Below are 25,028 nucleotides of genomic sequence, written 5' to 3' on the forward strand. Positions count from 1 at the left end.
TACTGTTTCCCAGGGTTGACATTTCTGAGGATGCAAGAAATCTGAGATTCTGGGACAAGCAAATGTCAGACTCTGGTGACCCCAGCTGCACACAACCCTCCTCCCTCTCTCCCCGCAAGGCAGCAGGGCTAACCTTTAGCTCTGATTGCAGAACTGAAGCTGCCTGTGTGGAAACTTCCATTTATTTAGCTCTCCCAGAGCGCTGGGAGAGTCACCTCTCACCTCCACTTTGAGAGTTCTGTTTTCGTGGTGTGTGTTTATGAGCCCGCGTCTCAGAGTCTGTGTGCTGCTGTGGCTTGCACCCTGGAATAGGGTACAGGGAACAAAGGGGAAGCTTAAGTGTTTTTCCTGTGTTTCTGGCTCTCCCTGGGTGAGAAAGAAGCCCCACTAACCCTTTCAAATGGTTTGTAAAAGGGTGCCCCGTAGGCATTGGGTTGAGGTTCTCACAGATTGAGATGACGCGTCTCTTTAGAGACATCATACACAGTGAGCCCATTTCTTTCCTGCCTTTTTCCTCCCCTTGTTTTGCCTTTTGAGTGTCCTAGAACTAGGAATGCATTGGATCATCAGAGTTCATGTATAAGGCTGTAGGCTCCGTAAGGATGAAGGCTCTGATCACCCTCATGGGTCCAGTACCCAATACAGTGCCTGGCATTTGGTGGGCATATGAGAACCATGCCTGGAATGGAATGAATGTGGAAACTTACTGTGTTTATTCATCCCCCCTCTAATGACTGTGTATCTAAAATCACCATAGTAGATCGTATGATAAACACTGTGTTATGGACTTGACATATGTTTTCAATATTTTTAAATTTTACAACAACCCTGTCAAAGCAGATTATCTCCATTTAGGGGATTAGGAAACTAAGGCTCAACGATTCCAGTCAGAGTTCAGTCAATGGTGCGACTGTGATTTGGAGACAGTAGTTGCCAGCAACAGCCAAACAGATGGAAAAGTCTGGCTTTCCCCTCCATGAAAACAGAGAAAAAGGACTTGCCTTTTATAGCAACTAGATGAGTTAACATTTGTAAAGTGCTCACAACAGCTCCTGGTGCACAATATGTATCTTAACTGTTTGTTTAATCAATAAGTCCATGTCAATGACAGACGTTGCATTTCCGCCTCATGGCTTTCTCCAATATTTTAATCATCTGGAATAAATATAGTAAAGTGGGACCCAGGAGTTTTGCTGACCATCAAAACCATTGGCAAAGTCAGCTGTGACACCCAGGGCACAGGTGTTCAGCATGCTAGAACCGGTGCGAGTGGAGCTAGGCGGGGCCTCAAATCACCTAATCCTGGGGCTTTAACCTGGAGCCTGGGTATCCTTAGATGATCCATCGGTGAGATTCAAGGGGTTCATGCATTCCCTGGAATCTTATGCACAGTGCTGTGGTTTTGTGCATTTTGGGAGTGTAGGGGCATAGCTTGTATCCACTGCTGGAGAGCTCTGCAGTCCAGAAAGCTTCTGAGCCCTTGGTCTAGCAGTGCCTTCCTGAAGGCAGAGTGACAGCAGCTGGGGAAGCCCAGGGCCCCAGGCTTCAATCTGGCTCCTCCTGCCAGGCAGCTTCCAGTCTCATTTTGATCACCTCCCTCAGCCCCTTCCTTGAGAACTTGAAGGATGAAAATCTCAAAGTAGGGCCGACAGGATTAGCTAGTTTGGCTACCTTCAGGGAGATGGGCTGATGCTGTGACTCTCCACTGCCTGTGAGCCCCTTTTAGGACACCTTGAGGGTATCCACGGTCCCCCTGCTCTGGCCACTCCCCAGCTTGCACCTCAGGAGACTCAGTGCAGTCACTCCCCTCCCCGCCACAGCCAGCCTGGCAGCCACTGCAGACCAATTGCGTAGTGGATTGTGGTGTGGGAGAAGCCAGGCCCCACAGGAGCAAGCTCAGCCCTCCCCATCCTAGCGCCACACGGCTCTACTTCCCCTTCCAGATTGGGGCTACTTCAGTGCCAGGCTTGGGAACGCTGCCTGACGGAGCAGTGGCTTGAGCCAGCTCCTTCCAGGTCACCCCTGTGGCTTTATCGCATATGAAGCCTCCGCTGGAAGTTTGTCATTTCACTTTCATATTCTAGATTTTTTGAAATTTTTATGCAAACACCTAAGACTATGAAGCAGAAGCAACAAAGGTACTCAGCCTCCCCTCCCACCCCAGGATTTCTCTGAGGCCTCAAGAGTGACTATGGTAGAATACTTGCCCATCTGCCAGGACATACCATCTGCTTGTTGGTATTTGCAGACTCTGGCAGCCCAAGCTGGGCCCCTGGAGCTGTCCCCTCACTACAGCAGCACCAAGACAGGAAATTGGGAAACGCCTGCCCTCTCATGGCAATTCTGGGGATAACACCACCCTGAGAACCAGCCCTGGGGCCTTCACGGGCTGATGCTGAAGACAGCAGGAAAGCACCTTCTGTAATTAAGCAGTCAATGCTGATTTCCCCTTTGGCCCACTAAGCCCCTTGAGTCATTACTGAACCACTCAGGAATCTTTTGAAACTGGTCACATTCTATTTTGCTGCTAAAACACAGTCTTCTAGGAATGTCCGAGTCATCTGAATTTCAGATGAAATTTTACTAGCAGCTTGAGATTTTCAAACACTGGTCAACCAAAAGCCTGCAGCTTCAGCCCAGCCTCCTAGCCCCCCACCCACTCTCGAGGGCCCTGTTCTGGAGCCCTGGGGTCTGTGGTCTTGCAGTCTAGTGCAGCCCTGCCCTCTGTTTCTGCTCTTCCCGAAGAAGCCCAGAACCTGTCTGGACTCTCTTCTCCCACCCCACACACACAGCCTGCCTGCACCATTTCCTTGATGCCCCAGGGCTGCTCGACCGTGGCTTGCCTTCTTTTGTCTCATCTCTTCTGCTCCCAAACTCCCTTTGCCATGCCCCCTTTACCTTCTGAGATACCTGTTACCTCTTATTAGGCCGCCAGAAGCATTTGTTCTCACCCAAAGCACCTGGGATCTCATTGAAATGCAGACTGAAATTCAGCTAGCACCGGGAAGGGCTGAGATGCCGCATTCCTAACAAGTGCCAGGTGATGCTGATGCTGCTGCTCTGTAGATGCCACTGAGTATCGACGACCCGGAACAGCCGTTTTCCATCCACCTTGATTGCACACTGGAGTCATCTGAGGAGGCCTGGGTCCTCACACAGGTTGTGGTTCAGGAGGTCTGGTGTGCAGCCTGGGCATTGGAGTTCTTAAGAGCTCTCTTGGATGCTCTAGTGTGCAGCTTGGGTTGAGATCCACTGACCTGGAGGCACATCCCACCCCCAGTCTCCATGGATCCCTGTCTCCCTGCTCCAATGCAGCCAGGCCTCACCAGACACTGTATCCCCTGGATACCATCATTTCCTTGACAGTGGTCTTCTGTCCTTCCACTCTGTCAAGTCCACCCCCATGTGCCTTGCCCTCGGGCCACCGAGAGGAGGGGGTGCACAGAGGAGGATGCAAGTGACACCCCCAACAAGGAGGCCTGCACGAACTCACTCCCAGACTGGCATGGTGGAGGGGCGGGTTGCTGAGGGCAGAGTGTGGGCAGGGGACAACTGAGCTGGCATGAGAATAAAAGGACAGGACCAGAGCAGCGTGGCACAGGCGCGATTGTGCAGCTGCCTCAGGGTTCTTGGGTGCTGTGTGTTGGCTGTGCCAAGGGCTGTGGCTGCACCAGCAGCATCTGTCCTAGATGGTGGTGGGTGGTGAGTTACACCCACTGCCGAAGGGGGAAGCCCTATCCTCCTCCGGGCCCAGCTCCTGGCTCCCATCACCCTGGTGTTTCTCATGCTGGAGTTACTTCGGGGCTGAATAGAATTTTACCAGAAACAGTCCCTATGTAGTGTACATTTCAACCATGTACACTAAATCGCTCTCCCCTCACCCCCATTAGCTTTCTCCCATGTCACTTTCTCACTGAGGCCTGCTCTGACCACCATATTTAAAATGTCAACTCATCCTTTACCCGTCCTAATCCCTCCACCAGCTCTGTGTGTCTTCCTTATGGTACCGTCGCCTTGTAGCACACCATAACCTGTTGTATTTATTGCCTGACCGTCTCTCCCACTAGAGCGTAACCTGCCCAAAGCAGGGATTTTCGCCTCTCTTGATCACACTGCCTACCTTAGTTCATGGTGGGGGCAGCATTCATTTGACTTCAAGGCCGTCATCTCCTGCCTGGCATTCGAATCCTGCCATCTGCCCGGTCCTCTACCTGACTCTTCCCTGAGGCTGAGGAGTGTGCTCTGGTGGCAGGGCCAGGCCAACTATGGGCTGACTTCAGACCACAGGTAACTCCAGATGCCCATCTCCTGCAGCTTCTCGCTAACCACCTGATGTGATTAGTAAGTTTCTCTAACAAAAAAAATGAAAAAGAAAAAATGACATTTAAACAGCAATATAAATTGGCTTTTCCTCCCTTGGAAGCAGGTCTTGATCTGAGTCTCCTGTCAATAGGGAACTGAATATACACGGAACTAGTGCTCCTGCATACAATGCTTCGTTTCATTCCCTACTCCCTTCGGGACCCTCCTCTGGGGTAGAAGGAGCAGTGTCTTAGGGATGTCCGAGGCACGAAGGTGAACAAATGCCTGGTGCCTTCTGTGGAATGTGAAGATGAGGCTTCCTGCTGGCCAGTCCAGGCAGATGGCCCTGGCAGCTGCCCTTTTTATTCACAACCGCCTGAAGGTGCTTGGCTCAGATTTCAAATGACAATGACATGGCATCAGTTTTAGGGGCCACAGACACAGGAATGGGCATTGGGGAGAATGTGGAATTGGAACCGGGTGTCCTTGGGCCCTAGAAAAGACCATGCTAGAGCCGTCAGGGAGGAGTGAGCAGGCAGAGGGCAGGGGAACCGGCTTCCGGAGGCGCTGAGGTGGCTGGAGGCTGAGCGTGAACTTGGTGCGAGAGGTGTGAAGGATGAAAATGGGGCTGGCGGAAGGGGAGACAGGAATGTCACATCCTGGGAAAAGAAGCGGGGGGAGTAGGTGATGCCGGAAGGAAGAATCAGGAGGTGAGGAGGGTGGCCAAGTGATGATAGCCAAGGATATCTTAAAATGCAAAGGCTTGTTAATGGATGGGAGCACCGTGCCGCTGGCACTGCTGCGGGCAGCAGCTTTAGGCTTCTGTGAGCCTCCAGCCCAGCAGGGCCAAAGCTGTCATCCGAGCACCTGGCTTCCCTGGCCAGGTCCTTCCCTCCTGCCCCTCCGGACAGATGGCCTTCCCATGCGCTTTTCCCCAGCTTATCCTGGCTTTCTGCCTGCATCCCAGGGTTCCCATGCTTCTCTGACCAAATCACAGTTGCCCTCACCAGGCCCCCTCTGGACCCCTCGGCTCTTGAGTTTAGGGCTGCCAGCTTTAGCAAATAAGAATACAGGATTCGCAGTTAAATTGGGATTTCAGATAAGCAACAGATCATTTTTTAGCATGAGTCTATCATACGCAATGTTTAGGGTACACTAGAAAATTGCTCATTGTTTATGTGAAATTGAGATGTTTAACTGGACATCCTGCGCTTGACCTGGCAACCTGCCCGAGCTCCTCCCAGTTTCAGTCTGGGGTTTCCTCTGCAGCCCCTTGCATGAAGATTGTTCCCTTGTGCCAGCATGAAAGCAGAAAGAAGTGGTTTGCAATGGACTTTGAAATCCACTTGCAGTGCGCGACGAGGGTGTTCATCGATGGCCTTCACCATCTGGCCCCCACAGACCATTCTCCTGTTTTCTGCTTGTCCCTTAATGAAAAACCCTCTCTTTTGACCTGGCTGGTTTCCTCATCTCTTGCCCCATACTCTTGGACCTGCAGGGTTCACGTCGACCTCCACAGCCCCATCCAAAATGGCCTCTTCCTCTTTCTCCTTTGCCTGTTGATGTCCCCCTACCTGTCTTTCTGGAAGCAGCTCCCTGAGTTTGGGGACTGAACACCAGTCTTTGCATTCCCCACAGAGTTGAGGACGGGGGCCTATCATTCCCAGAGGTGTTAGAAAATATTCAGAATGACGTGAATAAGCCCAGTGTCCCACCAGGTTTCTTGAAGAGCTGTGAGCTTTGTCTGTCCTTCCAATGGCGGGGGACTCCTTCAGGCTTTCCCTGGATGGAGTGTGAGGACGAAATCTCCTTGAAGCATTCATGTTATTCCTTCCGAGAGAAGGGGGCACCTCAGGGCAGAGCCCCCTTCACAACCCCGTGTTCAGGCCATCATATATTTTATCATCATCGTCGCCATCATTACCAAAATCCATTTCAGCTGCATTGTCTTTACAGGGCCAATCAGTTTCCTCATTTAACTTTAGTGACCTGTGAGTTCAGGAACGTTATCCCTGTTTACACATGGGGAGGCGGAGGCGGAGGCCACAGTGGTGAGGAGTCTTCACGCGGGGCCCCAGGGTGGCCGAAGGCAGAGCCAGAAGCGTGGCCTCCCGGGCTGGTGCTGTGGCTGCCACTTCAGGATGCCTAGTTCTTCCTCAGCAAGGGAGGCAGGCAGGTCCTGTTTGTACCTAAACTACCAAACCGGTGCGGTTTGAGCTCAGCTCCCCCATCCCTGTATTCCCCAGACCCCTCAGAGGTGCCTTTCTTGTGCTCCTGAGAGAAGGGTGTCCAGTGCCCTGCGGAGCCCATCCAGCTCAGATTCTGTGACCCCTCCCACCTCCAGACCTGCTCAGGAAAGCATCTGTCCTCAGCAGCCTCACCTCTGCTGTGATGCCCAGAATCATATAGTCAAGGGTTTCCCTGAAAGTCCGTGGAACTCTAGTCTCGCCAGATTCTCACTCTGTGATAAAGGGTGTCACGGTCCAGCAAGTCTGGGAAGCCCTGATTCTGCAGTCTCTTTGGGACCATGATAATGCTTAAGAGCATATTGAAGGCCCTAAAACGCCCCACAGAGAAAAATAGCCATTTGACTTCATTGGACCCAAATTTCCCAAAACATACCCAATCATGGAAACTTTTGCATCAAATAACAACTATGAACATTTTGTGGAACTAGTGTTCCACGCAGCCTACTTTGAAAAACAGCGATCTAGTTCAAATCTTCCTTTTTATAGCTGAAAAATGGAAAATCCATTCAGTGATTCATCGAGCATTTATTAAAGGCAAATTGAGATGCTCCCAAATGCCAGAGCCCATGTCACCGCATTCTGAGCTGCACAGAAGTGCAGTAATAACACATTGTTTCCACGCTGCACTTGCTGCTTAGGCCGACTGTCCACTAACCCACCAGATGTTGGTCTCATACCCTTTTCAACTTTGAGAAGACTGAAGCACAGAGATACATGAGCTGCAGGTTTGCATATAAGCCCGGCTGTGAGCGGCAGCTCATGCCTGTAATCCCAGCACTTTGGAAGGCCGACGCGGGTGGATCACCTGAAGTCAGGAGTTCGAGACCAGCCTGGCCAACATGATGAAATCCCATCTCTACAAAAATACAAAAATTAGCTGGGCGTGGTGACATGCACCTGTAGCCCCAGCTACTTGGGAGCAAGAGGCAGGAGAATTGCTTGAACCTGGGAGACAGAGGTTGCAGTGAGCTGAGGTTGTACCACTGCACTCCAGCCTGGGCAACAGAGTAAGACTTTGTCTCAAAAAAAAAAAAAAAAAAAAGAAAAAGAAAAAGAAAAAAAAATGGCCAGCTCCATTTCTTAATGAGACATTTTCACCCTTTATGATGCTCCCCAGCCTCTTGAATAAGGTTGTGTTTCGCCATGAAGCCTAGAGCCAGGGAGAGAGCCCAGGAGGAGTGACGCTGGTGGATTTGAGAGCAGGGCTTTGACTGGGGCCCACCCTCTTGTCCCCCCCATTCTTAGCCTCTCTTCTCCCCACTTTTGTCCCCACAGGTCTAACTGGCTGAAGCCGTGCTGTGGGAAGAGAGCAGCCGTGTGGCAGGTATTTTTGCTCAGTGCAAGTCTCAACAGTTTCCTGGTAGCCTGTGTAATATTGGTGGTGATTCTCCTGACTCTGGAACTTCTAATAGATATAAAGCTTCTCCAGTGTGAGTAGCAAGAGAGATACATATGCCAATACATATGATGTCAATATTCAGTGTGCATCTGCATTCATCAGGGGTCCCCAACCTGCAGGCCGTGATCTGCCCCCGCCGATGCTGCTGCCCAGCCTCAGGCCCCAGGGCTCATGGGGATGGCCACTGGGGAGGAAATACATCTGGCAGCTTCTCTCTCTGTCACCCCCAGCCTCAGTTTGCCCCTCTCTGCCCAATGTGGCCTCTGCAGTCCTCTCCCCAGCATTCCATGATCAGAAACTGATGAGATGAAAAACGTTGGGGACCCCTGTATGCATTTTTTTAATTGCTCCCATTTGGGATTTTCCAGGTTGGAATTTTCTGTAGTCTAAAGAGAGTTCCCATTTACGGAGGCATCTCAGCTTGTAGTAACTACTTACGACAGCGACCACAATGATAAGATTCCTGGTATTTTTATCCAGCTGTGAGTTGGCAGTGTGATTTATATGTATGGTGATAGTTTTTAAAGAATTTTCCACACACTTGACACTACAGTAACCCTGTGAGATGGGCGAGATGGATATGATCCCATATTATAGATGAGGCAAATTAAGATTTGGAGAAGTGAGATACTTGCCCTAAGTAAGAGGTATTGGAGCTGGGACTTCAAGGCACCAGGTCATTTAACTGCTTGGCCAGTTCTCTTCCTCTTGGTATTTGTCCTAGTTTCACGTTAAACCTTGTCTTCCACCTCTTTTGTCCTGGATGTCCCATAGTGACATCGCTGTCTGAATGGAGGATCCACCGCTTACCCCCACCAGGCCTACCCCGTGCTGTTTGTCGCACCAGAGGGGCAGGGCAGGTATCTTGCCTCTTGACTTTGGATAACTTAGTGGTTTCTGGTGCAGTTCCTCGTTCCCTGTATTGCCCTGACTCAAAAGGTAGATCCTTCAAATGCAAATTTAAAACGAGGCACAGGCCAGGTGTGGTGGCACATGCCTGTAGTCTCATTTGGGGAGGCCAAGGTGGGAGGATCGCTTGAGCCCTGGAGTTTGGGACCAGCCTGGGGAACATGGCGAGACCCTGTCTCTACAAAAAATGTAAAAATTAGCCTGGCATGGTGTCACATGCCTGTAGTCCCAGCTCCTCAGGAGGCAGAAGTGGGAAGATCGTTTGAGCCTGGGAGGTCGAGGCTGCAGTGAGCCATGATCACGCCACTGCACTCCAGCCTGGGTGACAGAGTGAGACCCCATCTCAAATAAATAAATTAAATTAATACATAAATAAATAATAATAATAAAAGGTACAGTTATCAACCCCAAAGAGACTTCTTTTCCTTCCACTGGCAAAATCCAGGACTGTAGATCCAGTCACCCCCAAACCCATTCAGATGTCTTGGGCTTCCTTTCTCAAATGCCCTCAACTCCTTTATGGGATCCTGTGAACTCAGGGTCTGTCCAAGCTCCCTCCAAGTCACATGAGCCTTCTCTGCTCTCTGAGAGAGGATGAATGGTGAGCACAGAATTGCTTTTGTCTGATAAGCCTAGTTGGGTTTTATGCAGCTGGTGGCCCCTTGGTTCCAATTAAAGGATCTTCCAGCATAGAGTGACCGGTACCGGTTTTACACTCAACCTGTCTTCAATTAAACCATGTTGTATACTTTCCCTCCCACTCACCCGTACTGTCTGCTTTTTATGAGACCTGCCCATAACGGAGCCTTTCTTTCCCCGTGGCGGATTGTCCTCGGGGCCCTCGGCTGCTCGGGCTATGACAGGGTATTGAGGAGAACTGAGAACCCAGCCGACACTGGAATTTTGCTTAAAATTAAGTATCCAGGAGATTGATTTTGGTGGGAGATCCAATAGCAGCTCATAAAAGGCATCTTAAATTCCATAAAATGCACAATCAGAGATTTATTGCTCTTCTAAAGCAAACCGTAAAAAAAGGCACAGGAATTCATTTGAGAAATAATGGGGAGAGATTTTATGTTTTCAGAATCATCTGGAGGTCTTCTTGGAGTCACATGGGCCTCAGCCTCTTCGTTCCCACTGGTATTCATGTGGCCTGACTCCAGGCTCATCTTCTAAGGGTCGCCTTGGCCCAAAGCCAGGGGGCCTCAGAGTCTCCCACCTGGAACCTGGTTTTGCAGCTGTCTTCCCCTGGCTATGCTCTGTGACCTGACTTCTACCCACCCCCAGGGTCTGCAGATCCCAGAGCTTCGGGAGAGGTTGTGGGTTCCTCTGTTTCAGTCTGGCCCTCCCCGCTGAAGGCACTGGGCACTTTCCCTTGGCCCTGGGGGGTTTCTGAGCAATGTGCCAAGCAGGCCTGGCTGCAGCTCACAAAGGAGGCAGAGCAGGCATGTTCTCAGCAGCATTCCTGCCCCTCGCCCCATCTCAGCTCTTCCCCAGTATCCCACCAGTATTTCTTTTAGGCCTCTGGGGAGCCCTCTACCCTCTGGGGCAATCCCTCCCACCCAGTCTCCATCAGAGCTCACCTGACCCTTGTCCTAGGCCCCAGCATCCTGCTTTTGGCCTTGCTGGCTAAAAACCATGCCATGCTAGAGTTCGAAGGCTGGCCGTGGCTTCACGTATTTTAAAAGGGCTTTCCAAAGAAAATGCCTTAACTCTAAGGAGTGGCTGGTGAAAGGTGGGGCGGGAACCCTCAGGGGCCAATGGCTCCTCTCACTCCCACTCCAGAACCTGGGGGCAAGCAGGGCAACGTAGAAGTTTAGCAGACCCCATTCCACTGGCTCTGCTAATCTAGGGAGGGAGGCAGACACCTCTGCCCCAAACCTGGCTCCCCCGCCAGTCCTCACTGCAGCCTTCTCTCCAAAACACCCTGGCCGACACCACCGTCTCTGCCACTCGGTTTCCAGAACGAAAAGTCACAGTAAGCTCATTTAGAGTCCCCTGACTGTGCACAGCACTTTGGGGGTGAACTGTGGGCTGGATGTCTAAAAGCCCATCCAGCTTCTACTCGACTGAAGCTGCCTACACAGCCCAAAAGCCGTGAATGTCTTCCTGAGCCCCTTCTGGAGGGCTTCTTTCCTACAGTCTGGCTACAGCCGAAAGCCCACCGAAGACCAAGCAGGAGCTCAGAGAGGCGGCCTGTGGGGGAGAAGGAAGCAGCCCCTTGGGTTGGAGGCAAGAAGAACAGCATCGTTGTCTCGCAAATCTCCTACCGCCTTCACTGCAGACGCCAGCTAAAGCTGCCCTTGCTCTCTGACCCAATTTCCACCAGATCTAAATGTTCACACAGGTGGGCCCTGGGGTCCCAGAGGTCTGGATGGATGCTGCGAAGCCCCATAGCAACGCACCAAATTCCTTGCTCCTCAAATTTGGTCCTTATCCTGTCCATTGCAGTTTCCAGCGCGTTCCAGTTTGCTGGCGTGATTCACTGGATCAGCCTGGTCATTCTGTCCGTGTTCTTCTCAGAGGTATGTAGAGACTGTGGCCTTGTCACCTCCTTTGTTGGGTGACTCCTGTCCTGGGAAAACCAACGTCTACTTCTTGAAATGGTTTCTAGCATCAGGTCCCCCGCTAGCCTTTGAGGCTGCTGGGAGGGAGATACAATACAGATAGCTGAGCTCTGTCGGGGGAGATGGTACAGGGAGCCCGATCCAGCCAGGGGGGTTTGGCGCAAGCAAAACCCTGGGAGGAACACCAGTGGATGAGCAGGTGTTCTCCTGGTGAGGGGGGTGCCGATGACGCTGGTGAAGGTGAGACTGAGTGTGGCATCGAGGGGCAGCCAGTGTTGGATGCGGCCAGTAAGGAGCAGGTGGGAGGTGAGGCTGAAGCCGAGTGCCCACACAGGGAAGCTCTTGGGACTCTGTGGCTGTGGTCTTGGGCCCACAGTTGGCCGGACCCTTGGGGCCAAAGCACGCAGGGGGTGGGAGAACCAGGTCACAGGGCCAGGCAGTGGACCCGACCTGGTCCTGCAGGGGCCCCGGGTCTGATGGGGCCGAGAGATATGCCTCTCAGTGTGAGTGTGAGGCTGTGTTTCCGAGATGGGGGCTCAGGGAGCATGGACCCCCGTCAGCATTGCTGGAGTCGGCTAGTAGAGACCAAGTGCGAATCTCTGCGGCGAGGGGTGGGGAAAGTTTACGGAGATCTGGAGATCCGCGGGCCCCTGGGCTTGGTGCAGAAGCTGACGTGTCTGGGCAGCACATTCCTCTGTTTTTGCATGGGGGTGAGTGACACTTCCTTTGAGCAGTTCCCAGGCTGTCCCAGTGAGACTCTGGCCTGCATCTGGGTGTGGGAGGAATTGGCTTGGGCTTGCTGCAGGCAGGGCTTTATCCTGCCCTGTGTACACTGGAAGTTCACTGAAGGACAGGAGAGTTTCATGTAGAAAACTGGTTTTTCCTAACAGAGCCTAGGACTGGCTCAAGTCAGCAGGCCACTGTGTCACTCCACCCTCCAGCATCCCATCCTTGCTACGGGTACATATGAGCCCATGCAGAGTCCCGTGGGCCTTTCAGCATGGCTCAGCAAAGCCTTGGGGAACGGCAGGAACGAGTGAGGCACAGCGCCTTCTGGGAACACACGCACAGCTCACACCAACGGGAGCTGCTCTACCTGAGGCACGGGGGCTCTGGGACCCCAAGACCAGGGGCCTTGAAGGGAGGAAGGATGCTGTGAGAGAGGGTGGCATGGGCAGAGGCACTGAGGTAGGGAACCTTGGGAGTCAGGAGTCCCATCATCCTCTTATGGGTCCCCTCTGGTCTACCTAATGGCTCTGCACTCTCTGTCTCTCTCTCCCCCCGCCACCCTCCCTAAAAATCAGGAGGGAGCTGGGCTTTGGGTCTTGAGTCTAGAATCCTGACTCCGGGTGTGGGGTGTGGTGGGCCGGGCAGCAGGCATTCCAAGCATGGAACATTCCTTTTCCCGGGCCTTGCCTCCTGCAGCCCATGGAGCTGGCCGGTGAGCCTGGGCCTGAGGCTCAGATGGAGGGGGCAGATCCCAGCACTGCCCTCCCAGGACGGGTCCTAACTGCCTCCCTGAGACCATTGTCCTGGAGGTACCTCTGCCTGCCCCCAGAGCAGAGTGCCTGCTCCCCGGCTTACAGCCCCCACGTGGGTCCTGCCCTCCCTGGCCCCTTGTCTCTGCCTGGCCAGGATTCCCTCCCGCAAACACATGGGCCATGGCCAGATGTCTCCTTGATGCAAACCTTGGAAAATGTGCCATGTGTCTGTGACTGCCAACAAAAATGTTTAATCAGTTGCTGCGGTTCTTCCCCTCTATCCCTCTGCTTTGGTTTTATTGGCTTTTGCAGAATTTATTGCCCAGCATTAATTTGGCATTCCCTTCCTGTCACTGCGGGAGATGAGCCACCTGAAACAGACAAACCCCTGTGCACAGGAATCGCAGCCTCAGAGTCCTCCACAGGCACCCCCAAACCAGGGAAGGGGCTGGGTCCTCCCACAGCTGAGCGGGGAGAGCAGGGTCTGTAGGAGGCTGGGGAGGAAGGGCTGGCTCTGTTACCTTGACCTTGTCAAAGATGGTGAGGGGGTGGAGCCAGGTGACAGGTAGCAGGGTCCGGCCCTGCCAGTGCCCTCTGCCCAGCATGAATGGAGGGCCGGTGCATGGGGATCAAGTGACGAATGAATGAGGTACAGAACCTGCAGGAATATACACACGGCTCACACCACACTAGCAAGCGCAAATTTCCGTGGTCTTGCTGCGTGCCCACAAGAACCGTGTCAGAACCTTGTTACTGGAAGGGTCTCATGGAGGTCCCCTGCCCCCAGACAGTTTGGAAACATGCGAGCATGTCTGTGCCCCTCACAGTGACTGGGACGCCTAATAGGAAGGGCCAGGATGATGGGTCAGCCTGCGTGTTTGCTCACCATACCAGTGGTGTCCTTTCAAAATACTGCACAGACAAGGAGAGCAGCCTAGGGTTACGCAGCCAGTTAAGACCAAAACTGGACCCAGGGCTCTGGGCTCCTAAGCTGGTCTCTTGCCCCTGACTGCATCCTTCAGAGGCCCTGAAGCTGGCAGGGTGGGAAGGGACCAGGGGTCTCTGGGAAGAACCTGAGAAAGAAAGTCTGACCGAGCGATCACTCAGACCACAGACCCAGGATGACTGGCACCCCCTCCTCAGCTGGGAGAAATGAGTGCCACCCCTTCAGGTCTGCCAGTTCTTTCCTGGTTAATACCCAGGGATGTGGCTGTGGGCCGAGGGTGGGGTGGCACTCTAAGCCTCCTTGGCCTTAGGGAGTGGACATTACTCCACAGGAAATTCCAAGAAGGTCACCCCGCCGGGGCTCCTGCTGTCCTGGAGCCCTGGGCCTGTCCTGAGCAGTTCTCCACCCCTCCTCACAGCTGAGCCTTAGGGCAGTCCTGGAAGGTGGGTAGGACATTTTATGAGTTGTGAAACTGAGGCCTGGAGAGGTGTGGAAACCTGCCCAGGGCCTGCAGGAATGGCAGGTGGGCCCAGGCGCAGGCCTCTGGGTGGATGAGTGGGCCTCTGCCCACCCCAGAGCTCTGCAGGCTGCTCTGGGAAGATGGGCTACTGTGCTCTCTGCTGGCCCCAGGTCATAGAGCTAGGCCCAGAGAAGGGGAAGGTGAGGCTGGTTTGGGCTCCGTTTGAGGACGTCTGTTCAAATGGGCCAAGCTGTTTGACAGTGAGATAGATGCTGTCAAAGCGGTGAGAGTGCCCCTCATCAGGCAGGCTGTGCAGGGGTCCCTGCAGGGGTCCAAGGTAAGAGTGGATGCCCGTGAGACTTCCTGGGCCCCAGTCTTCCGGGTCACGCAGGGTCACTGCACTTCACGTGGCCCTTCAGCATGAAGAATATGCAGAGCCTTGCCATCCAGATGGAGAATTGTGCAAATGTTCTTCCAAAGCACAGCCCTGCCCTTGGCTGAGGCCAGGCCCAGCTGGCCACTTGGAACTGGGAAGACTGCTGCTCCTCCCCTGAGACTGCAGGAGTCCTTGGGGCCTCCTGGCCAAGGCCAGGCCACCCTGCAGCAGGGCCCAGTGTGGGCTGTGGGGTGTTGGCCCCATCCCTGGGGTCTGGAAAGGCCCAGGCAGCCCCAGCTCTTTCCCTGGGAGAAGAGAAAGTGGAGCCACAGCTGGCCTTCTAGACAGGAGCCTCAGGCAGTGGTGGCAGCAGCTACTGACTCTCCTCTCCCTCTCTTCCTCCTCCTCCTGTTGAGGTGAAATTCTCTTCACATAACCCTTTTACAGTGGACAATTCGGTGGCATTTAGGACCCACACAGTGATGTGCAGCCGTCACCTCTGCCTGATTCCAAAGCACTTTCATCACCCCCAAAAGGAGACCCCATACCCGGTAGCAGTCACTCCCCCTGCCCCCTGTACCGCCACCCCTGCCAGCTAGTAATCTGCTTTTGTCTCTGTGGACTTAACTCTTCCGGATAGTTCACGTAAACATAATCTTACACTATGTGGTCTTTTGTGACTGGAGTCTTAGCATGTTTTCTCCGTTCATCCATGATGTAGCACAGCACACTTTTCTTTTTTTCTTTTCGAGACAGGGTCTCACTCTATCACCCAGGCTGGGGTGCAGTGGTCCCATCTCAGCTCACTGCAGCCGCAACCTCTTTGGCTCAAGTGATCCCCTCACCTCAGTCTTCCAAGTAGCTGGGATTACAGTCGTGCACCACCACATCTGGCTAATTTATATATATATTTTTTGTAGGGACAGGGTTTCGCCATGTTGCCCAGGCTGGTCTCAAACTCCTGAGCTCAAGTGGTCCTCCCCACTTGGCCTCCCAAAGTGCTGGGATTACAGGCAACAGCCACTGTGTCCAGCCCCAATTTTTCTTCTCCTTACCAGTGTGAGACTAGTGACAGTGTCAACTACCACACAGATCTTCACATTTCTTATTTTGGCCTTGTAGTTGGATCCTGGAATCCACGTCTTCGTCTTGCCATTGTAGTTTAACCCCAGGGAAAATTTGTCCAAGAGCAGATCTGCTTCTTAAGGAAGTGCCAGGGGTCAGCCTCCAGCACCTGGTACCCATGGTGGCTGTTCCTTAGACCAGCCTGCTCCCCTGAGCCACACACCACCCTACGCCCCCAACCTAGGGGTGTAGCTGGCAGTGTTGGGAGGCCGCAGGCTCGGGGCTAGACATGGCTGCTCCCTTCTCCTTGGCTGGTGGGCCCCATGTGGGGATGGCTCTGCAGGCCACAGGGGTGTCCAGCCCCCACTCTGCTTGCTAAGAGGTGAGCTAGGGATCTTCCTCTGCCTTTTAAAAATTTGCACAAAACCAGCTTATAGACTAATAGCTACTTCTGCCTGCATCTCCCAAGGTTTCCAAACTCTAGCAACCTCATCAGGCTCCTCTCCAGGGAAATACGCTGATTCTGCTGAGGGGAGGGCCTCGCCCTTTCTGCCATTTGGCTGAGGCAGGGCCTGGACCAGGTGCAAGGCTTGGGACTTCCCCCTCTCCTGTCCTGCGGCCTGAAGCCTGGACCCCTTCCTTCAGAGAAGACAATGTTTCCTTCCCTTGGAAGAGATGAGGGGAGTCCCTTCTTGAGAGCAGGGCTTGACCAGGAACAGAAGATGAGGGCACCTGAGGCGGAAGGCAAGAGGGGTCCAGGGACCAGAAGGTTCACCCGCCACTCTTCGCACCTCAGTTTCTGCGTCACTCAAATGGTTTAAAAACTTTGCTCCTAATAAATACTCAATAAATGGCACCATCCTTGAGTGTTTGCCAAGGCTCTCGCCTACACTGCTTATCAGAGCAGCCTCCTGAAGGCAAAACTGGGATGAAGGAGGCTGAAAGCCCTTAGCCCCAGGTGGGAAAGGAGGTGGCTGAAGCTGAGGATTCTGGCTCCGTCAGATGCTCCTTCAAAGCCCTTTGCAACTTTTAGGGGCCTGTATTGCAAGGCCACGGCCCTGGGGCTGGGGCTGGGGGTGGGGCAATCCCTCACCATCACTCTGCTTTTTTAGTGAGCTGTGTGCCTCGCTGAGCTCTGGAGCAGCTCTGGAGGTGGCCGCACACAGGGCGTGGATCTGCTTTCAGCCCAGATCTGTCCAGAGATCCAGCCAGTGTCAGGTGGTTAGTAAGGAACAGTCAGAGCCAGAAAGAGGACCAGACTCTTGACTCCCCATCTAACGCCCTTTCTCATTATTGCTTGTGGACCTGTGGTCTCCTGTTGTAACCTGGGGCAGGGTCGCCTTACACGTCCCTGCGGTTCCATCGGGTGCTCCAGGGGAGTTTGTTTAAAAAGCATATTCCGGGGCTTGTGCCCAGAGTTTCTGATATCCTGGCTGTCCACAAGAGTCCAGGAATCTGCGTTTTACATAAACCCCCAATGCTGCTGAAGCGGGGTGTCCTTGGCTGCACATTGAGAAGCACAGGCAGTCAGTGGGTTAGTCCAGCCCGTGTTTTCAGAGGTGTAAGACTCTGCTTGGTCTGTGTGGGGCAGGGCAGTGAGGCTGTGTCCCTGCCTCCGTGGACAATGGGTCTCGGCAAAGGTGTCGGGAGGGGAAGGATGCTGCGGGGGGGAGGAAAGCCAGCAGGTGGCGTGTTTCAGAGCCAGGGTCACTCTGACCTTGACCCTGACCTGGAGCCACTGCTTCCCCATCACTAGCAGGAGGCCTGGCTGGGAGGTGTTTCCTGAACCCTCTCCACAGCGGCCTCTTGCTGTTGTGTTTCCATGGGCTGAGCTAGGAAGGAAAGGCTTCCAGAAGAGTGGGGCTTGAGCCAGGCCTCTGAGGTTGGGTCCCCTGTGGACAGGTCAGCACAGAGGGAAGGCAGCGGCTGGGATTCTAGCTGTTTCACCTGCTTCCCTGGCACTGCTCTGGTTCATAAAACCGTTCAGTCTCTTTCCTTCGTGGGGCACAGAGGCTCTGGGTGCACTGTCTGCTGCCTCCTCCTCCTGCTCAACCACTGCTGGCTGAGTCCCATGCCTGGCCAGCTCCCTCCACCCCTCACTCCTGGGCCTCTGCTTTTTCGGCTAAGAAGAGTGTTGTTTCTAAAGAAGTATGATGATTCCTCTTATTTGAGGACCCTAAAGGAGTCAGATTAATAGGGACAGAAAGTAGAATGGGGAGACAGAATAGGGAGTTACTGTTCAGCAGGTACAGAGCTTCAGTCTGGGAAGATGAGAAAGCTCTAAAGGTGTATGGTGGTGATGGCTGCACAGCAATGTGAATGTACTTAACACCACCTGGACACTTCAACATGGTTAAGATGGTTTTGTGTTATGTGTATTTTACCACCATTTTAAAAGGAGAAGGGGGAGAAAGAGGAGGAGCAGTTGCCATAGCAGAAATTATATTTGCACTAGGCCCTGTTCCCATCTTCCCAGCCTGGACTTTTGTTTTGGACACTCCAGAATGGAGAGTTCAGGATGGATATGGCCATTGTAGCATTTCAGAGGAGACAAACACTAAGTTTCAATCTCGGCACAATTAGAGGAGTTGGGCAGCAACAAAAGAAACCATATTAATATGTGGGGTGTGTGTGTGTGTGTTTTGAGACAGAGTCTCTCTGTCACCCAGGCTGGAGTACAGTGGCATAATCTCAGCTCACGGTAGCCTCCGCCTCCCAGGTTCAAGCAATTCTCCTGCCTCAGCCTCCTGAGTAGCTGGGATTACAGGTGTGCGCCAACACGCCCGGCTAATGATTGTAGTTTTAGTAGAGACAAGGTTTCACCATTTGGCCAGGTTGGTCTTGAACTCCTGACCTCAAGTGATCCACCCGCCTCGCCCTCCCAAAGTGCTGAGATTACAGGTGTGAGCCATCATGCCTGCTTGTTATGTGGTGTTCTTACACAGCTGAGTACACTTTGCAGCGCCAGAAACTTCTGGGTCCAAATGTTGCCTTCATTCCTGATTGCTGTGTGGCTATGGGCAGCTTCCTTAACTTCTCTGGCCCTTTCTGTAAAATGAGAATCACATGTTAGGAGGGCTGACCCAGGGTCTGGCACTCAGACATATAGTAGATGGCAGATATTATTCTCATAAATAATTGGAAGAGTTACAACATGTAATCCACCTCTCTGGCAGAAGGAGAAACTGAGGCCCAGGGAGAGGATTTGACTGGCCCAAGGCCACACAACCAGCCCATTATTAAGCTATGATCTCAAGACACTGTGGCCCCCCACCCAGATCTCTTCCCACCCCTGCAAAGTGTCTTGCCGTTAAGCATGGGGCCACCCACCCAGGCGCCAGGAAGTTGCAGAGGAGCAGACTTCGGGCTGCCATGTGCTCCTCTCGGTACTCAGAGAAGGAGACATGACTGTCCCCGATGAGCATTCACCTTCCCATCCCTTCACAGAAATCAAGATTGTCCTTCCCGAGAAAGAGCTGGATTTTACCAGCCAAGCCTTTCTGTGGCTTAACAGCTGTGGGTGATGATCCTCCGGGCAGCTTTGCAGAGTTCAAAAAGCTAGGCTTATACTACAGGCATGAGGGAGAGGGGCACCATCTGGTGTGCATCACTGTGAATTAAAGTCGTCTTGGCTCCAGGAAGAGCCTGCAGACAAAGGTACCGGCATCTTACGGGACCAGCATTTAAGAGGCTTCTTTGGAGAAAGATGTCCTCTTGGTGAGGAAACCGCTCCTGAAGGCAGTACCATTCAGGAATTATTCATTCATGCACGGATTGTTCATCTGTCCACAGTGCATAATCGCCTGGTGGCTGCTGTATGCCAGGTGTTAGGGATAAAAGAGAGAACACAGACCAGGTCCCTTGAGCCTCCACTGGGGGATGGGGAGGGAATCAGCACAAGGTACAAGGAAGTGCTGTGGGAGGGTGACTCCCAGGGACCATAGGAACACTCAGGAAGGAGGCACCAGCTGAGCCGGGGAGTGTGCAAGAGCTTCACGGAGGTGATGTTTAAGCCAGAAGGACAGGAAGGGGAAAGCCCTGCTGGCTCAGGCACAGGCCAAGTTGCTGTAACAAGAAAACCAAAACACAGAGGCTTAAACAAGGCCAGGTCCATATCTCTCTCATGGAAAAACACATTAAGTGAATAGGTAAGGCTTGGGGCTGTTGGGGACCCAGCAGGCTTCTGTCTTGTGGCCTGGCCCTCCTTGGTTGAAGATGGCACACCATCACACTTATGCACCCAATTCTAGGCCTTGGGAAGATAGAAGGAGGAGGAGCCTAATTCATAGAAGTTGTACTTGGTGCTTCTGGTTGCTAGCCATTGGCCAGAATGTAGTCACATGGCCATGCCCAGCTGCAAGGAAGGCTGGGAAATGTAGTCTTTAGTTGGGTGGCCATGCTGGAGCTTCAGTTATTGTACAGGAAGGAGGGAAGAGATTTGGGGTCAAGGAGTGGAGAGGGGAGTCAACTGCAGTTTTTGCCACATGCAAAGACAAGGCCATGAGAGAGAGAGCTTGTATGTTTGAAGATTCATAAGTGGTTTGCAGCATGACGGGAGTGGCAAAAGATGACACAGGTGAGGCAGGCAGGGTCCTAAGTATCCTTTCGAGGGATTTGGAGTGTATTCTGTATGTACAGGGAGCACTGAAGATGGCATCAGGAGTGCCCAGGGGATGGCACAGAAATGGGGGGTCTGAGCCTGCAGGCAGAGGAGCCAGCAGGAGGTGCACCCACCACAAAGGCTGGAGGTGGGGCACTGGCAGTGGGAGTGGAGAGGGCACAGGGGCTGAGAAATGCTTAGGAGATGGGGGAGACCTTTTCCTTTTACTGAATGAGGAAGCAGAACTCTGAATGCTGAGCTCTGGAATCTTCTCAGCTGGATGAGGACCTGGAGAATAATCAGTTTCTCACTTCCTTTCCTCAGACTGTTCTACGGATTGTGGTGCTTGGGATCTGGGATTACATCGAAAACAAAATAGAGGTAAAGACCAATGTCCACCCCCAAAGCCCTCACTCAGCCATCCTGGAAGCTGGAAAACATCATGTCCCATCCATCCCAGGGTGGACACCATCAAAAAGGCTGACTCCTTCTCCCACTTGACCTCTGTGGCCGCACATGTTGGGTGGGGCAGGGAAGGGGAACTGAGACCGTTTTCAGCAAAAGAATGTTCTAAAACATTTCTTTAGAATGTTAAAAGGAATGTAGGATTCCTTGAAGTTCTGCAAAATTTTACAATTTGAATCAATTTGAAAAGCTTTTGAAATGTGTTTTAAAACAAATAAATTCACCCTAAATGGAAAGCTGAGTGGGAAACTGTCAACGTGCTTCTCAGGCTGGGTTTCCTTTCTGCTTCCTGCCACGAGGGTGGGGCGTGATGGGTGGGACAAGGTCAGGGAGGCCTGGCTGTCACTGGCAGTGTTGTGCACACAGGCAAGGCAAGATGGTCAGGATCTGCTGCCCACTGCTTCCTCACCTCTCCATCTAGGTTTCAGCCTCTTTGGCTCAGTGCTGGGATCTGACACAGTGGGCCTGGCCGATGGATGGCTCAGAACACGGCCAGGCTGGAGCAGGCAGATGGAAGGGCGGGGCCCAAGGCTTCATTGTGCAGGCTGGGCCCCCTTCTTGCCTAGCCCTGCCTCCCTGGAGGGTTAGAGACTCTGCACTGGACAGAGCTGAGATGTGGGCTCCAGGCTCCTGCTCCCCTGGGGAAGGAGACGCCCTGAGCCTGCCTTCAGCCCCTGCTCTGCCAGGGAGGGATCCAGCTTGGCCTCTGCCCAGGGTCTGGGATACAGAATGCAGGCCTTATCTTGAGAAGGGGCAAGACAGCCCAAGGCCATCTGAACTAAGGGCTGGAGATGGGCTGAGGTCACTTGGAGGACAGAGTGCACTCAGGAGAACATCTAGGAGGAGGAGGCCCCTAAAGACTCAGGAGGGTCAGGAGGGGCCACCAGGGATGGGGTGGCCTTCTGGTGGGGCCCCAGGCTGCTGGAGAAGTTGAGCAGCACCAGCTGCTTTGCCTGACTGACCCCTGGTCCCAGTCACGCGGCAGGGCCCAGGGCACTGAAATGCACCTCCTCTCACAGGTGTTTGACGGGGCTGTGATCATCCTATCTTTGGCTCCGATGGTGGCGTCCACTGTGGCCAATGGACCCAGGAGCCCCTGGGATGCCATCAGCCTCATCATCATGCTCCGGATCTGGAGGGTGAAGAGGGTCATTGATGGTGAGTGGCCTGAGGGGGATGTGGTCAGTGGGGCTGCTCCAGAAACTGGGGCTGTCAACTGAGAGGAGACACTGTGTGATGAGAGTACGCCCTGCTGGCATCAGAGTGGAAGGTGAAATTGTCAGCAGGGAGAGGGGCCAGCTGTCCCTGCTCACTTGCCGTCACGCACACTGCCCAGGTGTTGCATGCACATGCTGAACTTCCCAACTCCCATTTGGGGGCCATGTGTTCATTCCCATGCAGCTGTTTACTGTAAGCCTGGAGGGCCAGCCTCCACGCAAGCCCTTAGAGTAGGGCCTGTCGTTCTGGAAGGAGCAGACTTTTTTTTTTTTTTTTTTTTGAGACGGAGTCTCACTCTGTCACCCAGGCTGGAGTGCAGTGGTGTGCTCTCGGCTCACTGCAAGCTCTGCCTCCCAGGTTCACGCCATTCTTCTGCCTCAGCCTCCCAGGTAGCTGGGACTACAGGTGCCCGCCACCACGCCCAGCTAATTTTTTGTATTTTTAGTAGAGATGGGGTTTCACTGTGTTAGCCAGGATGGTCTCGATCTCCTGACCTCGTGATCTGCCCACCTCGGCCTCCCAAAGTGCTGGGATTACAGGCGTGAGCCACCGCGCCCGGCCAGGAGCAGACTTTTACACCCTGAGTATCTCAGTGCACACCTGCTGCTGGCTCCCCGATGGCCTCCAGCCTCACCACTGGCTCTATCCAGGTCGTCTAGTCAAGGCCTTACTCCCTACAGGCTCTGTCTCACCTTTGAGTCCACCAAGGGCAAGCTGGGTGCCCATAAGCCTGTTGACCTGCAAACAAGTAGAGAAGAGAGATGCTGGCAGGGGCTGGCCTTTGGCCTGTGCTTCTGTCATCTTCAGTGACATGCCTTTCCATCCCTGGGTCTCCATTCACAGAAAGCATCTGGTCCACTCCTTTGTCGCTGCTTTGTCATTGCCTCCCCACTGGGCCACCCTTGTCTGGAAAGCTGTGCCCTGACCTGGGTGGCTCCTGTGTTTCCAGAAGGTGGTGACAGACCAGAGTATGTGGCCCAGAGGACCTGGGATACAGAAAACCCACCCCTGGAGAATGGTGCAGGATACTCGCGGTGGGGGGTAGCCCAGAGGATGATGACACAGGCAGGTCACTGAAGTCATCTTACAGAAGAGGGAAGACTCAAGTTGCTGGGCTCCAGAGGGTGGTCCTTGGTCCCTGAGGACAGGAAGAAGAGGCCCACGCCACATCAGCCAGATAATGAACAGAGCCACTCATAGTGGGCTGGTCAGCCTCCAAGAGAGGTCCCCCTAGAGTGACCAGGAGGTTGTATAGACAGTGGTTCCCAGGATGTTTTGTTGGTTTGGTTTGGTTGACAGCAAAGCCTTCTTCAGCAAAATCATACCCAGTCTGTAAAAGAGATTGCAAGTGGAGCTGCTTTGGTTGACTTGGAGTGGAGGAGCCTCACAGCCCACCTCCTTGTCTTCTCCCTTGCCCTCTGAGGCACTGCTAAGGAACTGCCAGGCCTTCTGGAGCACAGTTTTTAAACCACTGGGATGGATGCCATGGTCTTTTCCAGCCCTGAATTTTGATTGCAGATGATAGAAATTGTAGCCATGACACTATTCCACCAGCATTTGCCCAGCAGGTGCAAGGCAGAAGCTGCCATCCTCAGGGCGGGCTCCCTCTCCTTGGGCCTCACCCTGTGTTCCATCCTGCGAACACTACGGGATTTGGTCCTGATGAAGATGCTGACATCTTGTCAGGGGTCCCCTAATAGGGAATCTTCATCAAACTGGAATGTGTTTGGGTCTTACTTCAGAAGCCTTCGGAAGGCTGGGGAGGCTCTGGGAGATCCCCTGGTTTACTCCCCTCATTTGACAGATGGGGGAACTGAGGCAAAGAAGGATGAGGGTCACTTAGTGGATCAGGCTGAGGACCAGAAGTGGAGCCCAGGACCCCTGGCGCCCACCAGCACTCTTTCAGTTGCTCACTCCCTGCAGTCTGCTCAGGGCCCTGTTCTTGGCTCTGTCCATGAGAACATCCACCCTGCTCAGGGTAGGAACAGCGCCTTCTGGGTCTGTCTTCCAGCTGTGGACAGCTGCACACCCTCAGACTAATGCATTTTGAGAGCCCCCTTTGTGACACTCTTCCCAACTGTCCCGCCCTTTTCCTGACACGTCAGGCATCGCGGAGCCACCGGGAGCCTCAGGAGAGAGAATGCTGGTGAACAGATGGACGTTAATTTACTACTCTTGCAAAATAACCCTGGGTGTGAACTGGCTTCAGCAGAGATCTGAGGAGGCAGCGGCAGGCCTCCGGACCTGGAGATGGGTCTCAGGGACACACGGCCAGCCCACAAGTCTGGAAGCAAGCAAAAAAGTCCCAGTGTCTCTTCTCTGCTGGTTCCTGCAACTGCCAGGAAACATGTGGAGGTGCAGAGACTGCAGGTGGAAAGGAGACTGGGAGAGAGGAAACGTGGAGGGTTCTATAAATCAGGGGCAAGAGAGTCATGTGACCGAGGCTTCTGAAGAGTCAGGAAGGGCTGGTGTGGGAACAGTGTGAGGGGAAAGGCTGTGTCAAAGTCAGGAGTAAACACTGAGACTTCCCAGGAGCCCAGAGCTACTCTGAGCCCACAGAACCACCAAGGGAGGTGTCCATGGGACTACTGCTGGCTGGTGGAGCATGGGGCCCTCAACCTCAGAGGTCAGGCTTTCTCTTCTGGGTCTCACTATACCACTTATAAATAGGATCATCTGAGTAACGGAGACTCAGAATAACAGTGTCTTAAACAACAAAGAAGCTTATTTCATTCACGTGAAAGTCTGCAGGCCAGGCATGGTGGCTCATGCCTGTAATCCCAGCATTTTGGGAGGCTGAGGCAGGCAGATTACCTGAGGTCAGGAGTTTGAGACCAGCCTGGTCAACACAGTGAAACCCCGTCTCTACTAAAAATACAAAAATCAGCTGAGTGTGGTGGCACACACCTGTACTCCCAGCTCTTCGGGAGGCTGAGGCATTAAGAATGGCTTGAACCCGGGAGGTAGAGGTTGTAGTGAGCTGAGATAGTG

General features: G+C 53.3%; 1 protein-coding gene across 3 annotated transcripts in view; it reads left to right on the forward strand.

Annotated features, from left to right (window-relative positions):
• Positions 1-25,028, forward strand: part of TMEM266 (transmembrane protein 266) — a 148,926-nt gene that overhangs the window by 92,656 nt on the left and 31,242 nt on the right. For all 3 annotated transcript variants that reach the window (XM_008015767.3, XM_038010209.2, XM_073012352.1), the window contains 4 exons: positions 7,827-7,981; positions 11,311-11,384; positions 20,679-20,735; positions 21,839-21,977. In XM_008015767.3, coding sequence (XP_008013958.2) covers positions 7,827-7,981; positions 11,311-11,384; positions 20,679-20,735; positions 21,839-21,977 — 425 coding nt within the window. The remainder of the gene's footprint in view (positions 1-7,826; positions 7,982-11,310; positions 11,385-20,678; positions 20,736-21,838; positions 21,978-25,028) is intronic.

Source organism: Chlorocebus sabaeus, chromosome 26, assembly GCF_047675955.1.
Source record: "Chlorocebus sabaeus isolate Y175 chromosome 26, mChlSab1.0.hap1, whole genome shotgun sequence".
NCBI classification, from domain to species: Eukaryota; Metazoa; Chordata; class Mammalia; order Primates; family Cercopithecidae; genus Chlorocebus; species Chlorocebus sabaeus.